The sequence below is a fragment of the Carlito syrichta genome, unplaced genomic scaffold (assembly GCF_000164805.1).
Source record: "Carlito syrichta isolate Samal-C Ts95f unplaced genomic scaffold, Tarsius_syrichta-2.0.1 Scaffold316463, whole genome shotgun sequence".
NCBI classification, from domain to species: Eukaryota; Metazoa; Chordata; class Mammalia; order Primates; family Tarsiidae; genus Carlito; species Carlito syrichta.
The window spans coordinates 272,482-280,944 of NW_007260559.1; the positions used below are offsets into that span (position 1 = coordinate 272,482).

Here is an 8,463-nt window from a genome sequence, read left to right on the forward strand (position 1 = left end):
AGCCAGACTGGAGTGCAATGGCTGCTCCTGGCCACCGCAGCCTCGACCTGCTGGGCTCCAGCAATCCTTCCGCCTCAGACTTCTGAGTAGCTGGAATTACAGGCGAGCGCTACCACGCCCGGCTAATTTTTTTTTATTTATTTATTGTAGAAATGAGGTCTCGCCTGCCCAGACGGGTCTCGGACCCGCTGGCTCAGACAATCCACTCACCTCAGCCTCCCAAAGGTGTGGGATTACAGGCTGAGCCACCAAGCCCGGCTGGTGTTTTTCTATTTGAGCAGACAGTGCAGTCTCATTTCCTTCCTCGCATTAATAATATGTAATTTATTGTCCAGTCTATGCACCACTGTTAAAGCACTTCACACATTCTCTTTCTACATAACATCATCTGGTATTTTTTAACGTGTATTTCAGTACATATTCCTTTGCTTTATGTCCCCTGAGAGGGAATATTCAAGTGGTTTTCTGAATTTATCATGTCGCCTCTGAGGGGACATCTGAGTGCAAAGGGTTAATTTAGAATAAGCAGTATCCCTTAATTTCTACGTAATTTGTCTCATTTTCTTTGCAAGAGAACAGTGCTGTTACGTCTAAATTATTTTTGAATGTCAGATATTTTTAATGGAATTGTACAGAGGAATTGTACAGAGGAATTGTGGTTAAAACATGTCATAGCCTGGATATTGCTAATTTTGTGGCAAGTAGTCACTTTTTCTGGAAACACCAAGTTTATCTTGGTGTATTTTTTAGAGGATATTCTGATTTTTTTATTCCTAGTGAGCAGTCTGGTAGGTTGGATGTAGTTTTTTTTTTTTTTTTTAATGGGTTACTTCCGTAGTTAACGTTAATTTATGTCTATGAGAAAAGCTATTTACCTGAACTACTTGCTTTCACTTTTAAAAATAGGGTAAGACTTAAGTTAGATTTTTTTTTCCTCCTCCCTTTGGTTCAACTTTTGTGCCTCTTTCTTTTTTTTTTTTTTTGAGTTGGAGTCTCACTCTGTCGCCCAGACTGGAGTGCAGTGGCCGGGCCTCGACCTCCTGGGCTCCAGCGATCCTTCCGCCTCAGCCTTCCATGTAGCCGGAATTACAGGCGCGCGTTACCACGCTTGGCTGATTTTTTGATTTATTGTAGACATGAGGTCTCACTGCCCAGGTGGGTCTCGAACCCGCGGGCTCAGGCAATCCACTCACTTCAGCCTCCCAAAGGCTCGTGCCACCGAGCCCGGCTTTGTACCTCTTTCAATAGAAATTTTAGAGAGGAGCTATTCATACATATCATGACTGCTGAAGCTTTTTAGTGTTATGCTAAGAACTGCTTCAATGAAATTGATAGAACAGGCGTGTTGGCTCAGCCTGTAATCCCAGCACTTTGAGAGGCCTAGGCGAGAGGATTGCCTGAGCCCGTGGATTCGAGACCAGCCTGGGCAACTTAGTGCTACCTCTTCTCTTACAATAAGTCAAACGATAAGCCAGACATGGTAGCATGCGCCTATAGTTCCAGCTACTTGAAAGGCTGAGGCGGCCTGAGCTCGGTGGCTCAGCCTGTAATCCTGCTCAGCCTGTAATCCCGCGCCTTTGGGAGGCTGAGGTGAGTAGATTGCCTGAGTCCGCGGGTTCGAGACCCGCCTGGGCAGCGAGACCTCATCTCTGCAATAAATCAAAAAATCAGCCGGGCGTGGTAGCGCGTGCCTGTAATTCCGGCTACTTGGAAGGCTGAGGCAGAAGGATTGCCGGAGCCCAGCAGGTTGAGGCTGCGGTGGCCGGGAGTGGCCACTGCACTCCAGTCTGGGTGACAGAGTGAGACTCCAACTCAAAAAAAAAAAAGAAAAAGAAAAAGGCTGAGGCAGAAGGATCACCCAAGCCCAGCAGGTGGAGGCTGCAGGGGCCATGAGTATGGTACTGCACTCCAGCCTGGGCTACAGCGTGAGACTCCAACTCAAAAAAAAAAAAGAAAAGAAATTGACGTTTATTATGCCAGACACTAGTAGGTTCTTGGATGGATTCTTATTTAAACTGCACACCAGTCTTATTAGGTAGCTATGTGCCCTTCTTTCAGATAAATAAGTTACCAGAATGCAAATGGGTCATGAAGTTGCGGACTTAAGCTTTCTGATTGGGTAAATTTTTCAAAGTAGGGTGCCTTTGTACTCCAAGAGGCTCACCCCTCCTCTCCAACTATTCAATGAAAAAGTGAAAAAATGCTAGTTCCAATGCAATTTGATTTCATATTCATCTATACTTTTGGGGGGGGGGCTCAGAATAAGTACAAATTATTTAAGATTATTTTTATTAAAATATTCCTTCATAAAGACTCTAGTAATTTGCTATAGCTTTCTCCATGTTTTAAGTTCTAAATTGATAGGCGATCTTTTTATTTTTTAAAAAACTGACCATGTATTTGTTTATTTTTTAGTGTATAGATGGTTTCTACATGTAAGGCCAGTGAGTTTTCTATGTGTTTCTGTATGTTCGAATGTGTAGCTCCAGTGAGTTTTCGACTGTTAGCTGTGTGTCAGTCACAGGAAGCTAGTTATTGTTTGGATTTCACTATGAAATAACATAATTAAAACTGTAAATAGAGTCAAACTGAAAATATTGCATCATATTTTTTTAAAAGAAATTCTGTATTTCTTAAATTGACTTCTGTTTTTCAACTGTTGAATAGGAATCTTCATTCTGTAATTCTTCAGGTGCTTTTGTAAATTTATATGTAAATAGGAGAATGGCACCTCAAGCAACCATTCCAGGGCTATTTTTGCCTCTGTGGAAATCTCAACATACAGTCCTGTTTGAGTTCCTCCCCTACTTTGTCATTACAACTATTACTCCTTGTCCAAAGAGAATAAAGATCTCTAGAGACCCCATCATTCCCAAACCATATAAGTCTAGGGCTATAACTCTGGTCATTTATTCTTTTACTTGCTAGACTCTTTGTGTTTGGTTTTTTTCCTCCCCATTCAGTCCTGCTTTTTAAACTGTTGTCAGGACCTTTCCCTGGGGCATCTTATCTTTCCATGAATAAACTTTTCATCCAGTGTAGCAGAATACGTTCTATAAGGTGAACTGGCAAAGTGGGGAGAGAAAATAAGTTTTTAATGTTCATCCAGTCTTCTTCTGTCTTACCTCCTAATGTGTTCTTAAATAGTCTTATATAACAGACCTACGAAAGTCATGATGTGGACTAATCTCATCATTGACTTCATACAAACAAAATTACTGAAAGACAATTTGCCTTTCAAACCTACATATGTATGCCTTCTACTGTTTGAAATTATAATTAGCTCATCTTTTTTTCATGAGAAGAAGTAATGTATAAACCAGAGTATGATTTTTTTTAAAAATAGTTCTTACAGGTAACTTAAAACAGGTGATAAACAAGCTTTCAGAGTAGAACTAAATTATTCAAGAAGAGATAATCTTAAGTTCCTTTTCAACTCTTTAAGATGTGTGAGATGTACATGAGAAACAGATCGCTCAGGAAAATAACACTAGGCTGTATTAACACTGTTGTTTGACTAATAATGGGCTTGTTCATAACTAGGTACTTGGTATGATTAGTGCTACATTATTGAAGAATATTGAAATATACTTGCCAAATGTATTATCTTACTATGTGACTAGTTGCTCACAAATTAGTTTGTATAAAATAATTTATAGATCTTAATTTCTAAAAAGCAAAATCCCACAAATAACCAGATTATTGTACAACTTGTAGTTGTTAGTTGAAGGGTCTTTTTGTGAACTCTGTGTTTATAATTTTAAATTGCTCTGTATTTTATGCTAGTTAATTCATGGGAGCCTCTTCTACTGCCACACAATCTCAGTTCCTGCTGTATACTCTAACAAACAGTGGAAGAGACTGTTGGGTCAGTAGGTGACAACTGCAGAGGTATCTTCCTTGTAACGATGCTTTTTGAGGTTGCTGCTCCCATCAATCTGCTCAGTAAAAATAGCTCATCTTGGTAAGTTGTTTCGACTTCACCAGGACCTGAAGAAGAAGCAGAAAAACCTGTGAAAACTAAGACTGTTTCTTCCAGTAATGGAGGGGAAAGTTCCAGTCGCAGCGCTGAAAAGCGATCAGCTGAAGAAGAAGCTGCAGACCTCCCAACAAAGCCTACAAAGATCTCCAAGTTTGGATTTGCCATAGGTAGTCAGATGACAAAGAAAGCATCAGCCATATCCATCAAACTTGGATCAAGTGTGAGTTGTTATTTAATATATGATGTTTGTAATGGGTCTTAAGATTTCATTTGGAAACTTGCTTCTAGATTATGGTAAATTAAGTATAAGAAAGTGCACTGAGAAATAATCTTTGATGTGTGAATTTACGTATAAGTATTTAAGAAGTGATTAACATCCTGTTCAAGAACGATCGATCTGGAAGAATTATATCTCAAAATCTGTTAAAAGACAGGAAGGAAGGTTTGGAATATTAGAAGGAACAGCTATTATAGGAAATATAGAATTTATAAAGTAATAACTGAGAATTTTTCTAAAGTGAGAAAATTCTCTGAAAAATATTTTTAGAATTTCAGCTTCAGTGCCAGTTTAGTATTTTTCAGTGCCAGTGATATTAAAAGTAATATCTAGAAATCAGTTATTTGTATCTTAAAAGATTAAGGTATTGGTAAGGTATTGCTTGATAAGAGGAGCTTCCTTATTGTCCTACTTTGCAACCGCAAATAGGTGTTGTGTACTATCTTATGATAGTAATCTTTTACACATCAACATTTGATCCTTTGTTTTGAGATTAAATTTTGAATTGATACTTATTAACCATAGAAACTCTAGACATATTTGTCATATTAAGTTCAAGCATATGAAGTTGTAGATACTTGTTTCTGGCTTATAATAATCGTCAACCAAAATCTCTTACTTAAGAGAAAAAATTATCATGTGTATTGCTGTTTACTTTAGAAAATAGTTACATTTTTGTGTGAGGAGAAAAAGTTTTGTTTTGTTTTTTTTTGAGTTGGAGTCTCACTCTGTCACCCAGACTGGAGTGCAGCGGCCACTCCTGGCCACTACAGCCTCGACCTGCTGGGCTCCGGCGATCCTTCTGCCTCAGCCTTCCGAGTAGCTGGAACTACAGGCGCGCGCTACCACACCCAGCTAATTTTTTTGATTTATTGTAGAGATGAGGTCTCGCCAAGTTGCCCAGGCGGGTCTCGAACCCACGGGCTTAGGCAATCCACTCACCTCAGCCTCCCAAGGCGCGGGATTATAGGCTGAGCCACTGAGCCTGACTGAGAAAAAACTTTAAGTAGCTTTTGAGTTGTTTGTTTATGTCTGAACTGTGAAAGTTACTGCTTAGCTGCCAGATGCATACAACTTTAGATGTTCATTCTTCGTTGCATTAGATGTTCATTCAAAGATCTTTTAAAAATATGGTTTACAGCAGTTTCCTGCATAGTGTTATGTTTCGAGTATTCTGATTTAAAAGAGCTGCTCTTACTTAGTATTCCCACCCTCTCTCACCCTGTGCTCTCTGTTTTGCCTTTTTCTTTTTCTTTCTTGCTCGCTTTCCTTCCTTCCTTTCCTCCCTCCCTCCCTCCCTGTTGCCTAGGCTGGAGTTCAGTGGAACCATGGCTACCTCTCCTCATCCTTGACCTGCTGGGCTCAGGTGATCCTTCTGCTTCAGGCTTTCAAGTAGCCAGAATTACAGGCATGCACCACCACTCCCAGCTTTTTTTTTTTTTTTTTTTGTAGAGACGAGTCTTGTCAAATTGCCCGGGCTGGTCTTGAACTCCTGAGTACAAGCAGTCCTCTCATCTCTGCTTCCAAAGTGCTGGGATTACAGGCATGAGCCATTGTGCCTGTTTCTTCCTTTAAAAAAAAAAAATCAGCCAGACCAAAAGACATTGAGTTTATAACATCATTACTCATTATTTATAGTTTTTCTCTATTTCAGCTGATTCTTTTTGTTTACTAATTTTTAAAAAACAAACTTGTATAGACCTAACTGTACAAATATTTGTTTTTGGATAGGTAGTGTATTAAACATGTATTAGCACATGTCCTTGGATAATAGATTGTATCTATGCTTGGACATACCCAAATCATTGACATAATTTAGTAATTTCTGATCACTTTAGGTGGGAGAGTTATATTTGAAAAAACCTAACCAGTAAAACTTTTTAATTTTGGAAAACAAAAATTTGTTTTTATAAAATAAACTGCAGTGGAACACAGCCTTCTTGGGGGAGGATATTTTAATAAAAGGTGAGGCCGGGTTTGGTGGTTCAGCCTGTCATCCCAGCACTTTGGGAGACTGAGGCAAGTGGGTTGCCTGAGCCTTCAGGTTCGAGACCAGCCCAGGCAACTTGGCAAGACCTCGTCTCTAAAATAAGTAAAAAATTAGCTGGGCGTGTTAGTGTGCGTCTGTAGTTCTGGTTAATTGGAAGACTGAGGTGGAAGGATTCCTGGAGCCTAGCAGGTCAACACTAGGGTGGCCATGAGTGTGCCACTGCACTCCAGCCTTGGCGACAGAGTGAGACTCCCAACTCAAAAAAAAAAAAAGTGAAACGTCTGCTTTTAATTATGTAATACAAAGGGACTTGATCAACCAACGAATACTTGTCTACAACATTAAAAACATGACATCTTTAAAAGAGTGAGGAGTGGCCAGGCTCGGTGGCTCAGCTACGTGGAAGGCTGAAGCGGAAGGATCGCCGGAGCTCATCAGGTCGAGGCTGCGGTGGCCGGGAGCGGCCATTGCACTCCAGTCTAGGTGACAGAGTGAGACTCCAACTCAAAAAAAAGAGTGAAGAGTGTTCTAGAGCCACTATATATAATCTACAAATTAATATTTTTATTCCTTTAAAAGCAAACACTGTATAAAAAATGTATGTGCTATAGAGAAAGGGATGGTTAATTTTGTTTTTGCAGGTCAGAGAAGATTTTACTGATGAAGTGATAGTTTAGTGGGACTTAAATACAGGCAGGAGCAAAAGGGCATTTCATGCCAAGGCAGTTTAGATGCGGAACTATACAGTACAATTCAGAAAATTGTTAGTAGTTGGAGAGTATTTGCTAGGCAAATGTAGGGATAGAAAGCCCCCAAAATGAGGTCATAAGACCGAAACACAAAGGGCCTTTATTCTATAATATGGCTTGGTTTTATTATTTAGGTTCTAAGGGAGCTGTGGACTCATAAGGAGTCTTGAGACTTAAAAAATTTGCATCATAGAAATATCACTGTAGGCCAGGTGTGGTGGCTCAGCTCACACCTGTAACCCAGCTCTTTGGGAGGCAGAGGCGAGAGGATTGCCTGAGTCCAGGGGTTCGAGACCAGTCTGGACAACTTGGCAAGACCTCATCTCTACAGTAAATCAAATGATTAGCTGGACATGATATCGCATGCCTGTGGCTCCAGCTACTTGGAAGACTGAGACAGAAGGATCACCTGAACCCAGTGGATTGAGGCTGCCATGGCCTTGAGCATGCCACTGCACTCCTGCCTGGGTGACAGAGTGAGAATCCTACTTAAAAAAAAAATTACTGTGATAATAGTATAGAAATTTAGTGGAAAAACAACACATAAAGTGGGGAGATGGTATTTCTAATAGTAGTTTAGGCAAGTAATGCTAAGAGCCTTAGGTTGGTATGGATAGTATGATGGAAAGACAGAGGGAGAATTAAGTTTATTTAGTAAGTATCTAATTGACAGGACCTTACAAGTTGAGGAAAAGATTTTCTGGGTGGGTACTTATGAACACTACGAAATTAAAGTACCCAGGGAGGCTCTTTAAGTGGAGCTCCAGTAGGCAGATGACAGCCTACTGGAGGTAGGCATAGTATTTGGTAGTTACAACTATTTAAAACTAGAAAAGGAAAGGTTATTGACAACAAAATCCTGGTTATCTGTATCTTAAATGTTGAGCAGCAGGGAGGGAAAAGAGAACAAAGGGTCAGAAAACTGGGAGAATAACCAATAAGTGGTGCTGTCAAAGAAGGCAGAGTTAGAGGTGTTTTCAAAAAGTAGCCAGTGATTAGAGGTAAGTATAGCACAGTGCTCATTGGTGACCCTACAGAGAATAATTATAGGACAATGGTGCAGGAGGAAGCCAGGTTGCAGGGTGGAAATACTGAGGACAATTACTTTAGAAACTTAAGTTGGAAAGTGAGAAGCGATGGTGTGAATGAAGTATGTGTATAGGCCCAAGAGTAGGAAGTTAGCTAGTACAGAAGGCACGTCGTCTTTAATGTTACTCTGGAAAGTTTTACTAATCATTTTCTCTTGCCTCTACCAAGAACCCCTTACCAAAGTGATACTATTATTGCAAGGTAGAAAATATTTTATAGAAGGGAACCCACCTGGGCAACTTGACGAGACCTCATCTCTACAATAAATCAAAAAAATTAGCTGGGTGTGGTAGTGTACTCCTGTAGTTCCAGCTGCTGGAAGGCTGAGGTGGAAGGATCGCCGGAGCCCAGCAGGTCAAGGCTGTGGTGGCCAGGA

General features: G+C 40.3%; 1 protein-coding gene across 7 annotated transcripts in view; it reads left to right on the top strand.

The window, feature by feature from the left end:
- PCNP (PEST proteolytic signal containing nuclear protein) overlaps nucleotides 1-8,463 on the top strand; it is a 22,457-nt gene that overhangs the window by 2,518 nt on the left and 11,476 nt on the right. For 5 of the 7 annotated variants that reach the window (XM_008074456.1, XM_021707232.1, XM_021707229.1 and 2 more), the window contains exon 2: nucleotides 3,988-4,202. In XM_008074456.1, coding sequence (XP_008072647.1) covers nucleotides 3,988-4,202 — 215 coding nt within the window. Of the gene's footprint in view, nucleotides 1-3,786; nucleotides 3,965-3,987; nucleotides 4,203-8,463 lie in introns of all 7 variants that reach the window. The other 2 variants (XM_021707231.1, XM_021707233.1) reach the window with 2 other exon arrangements.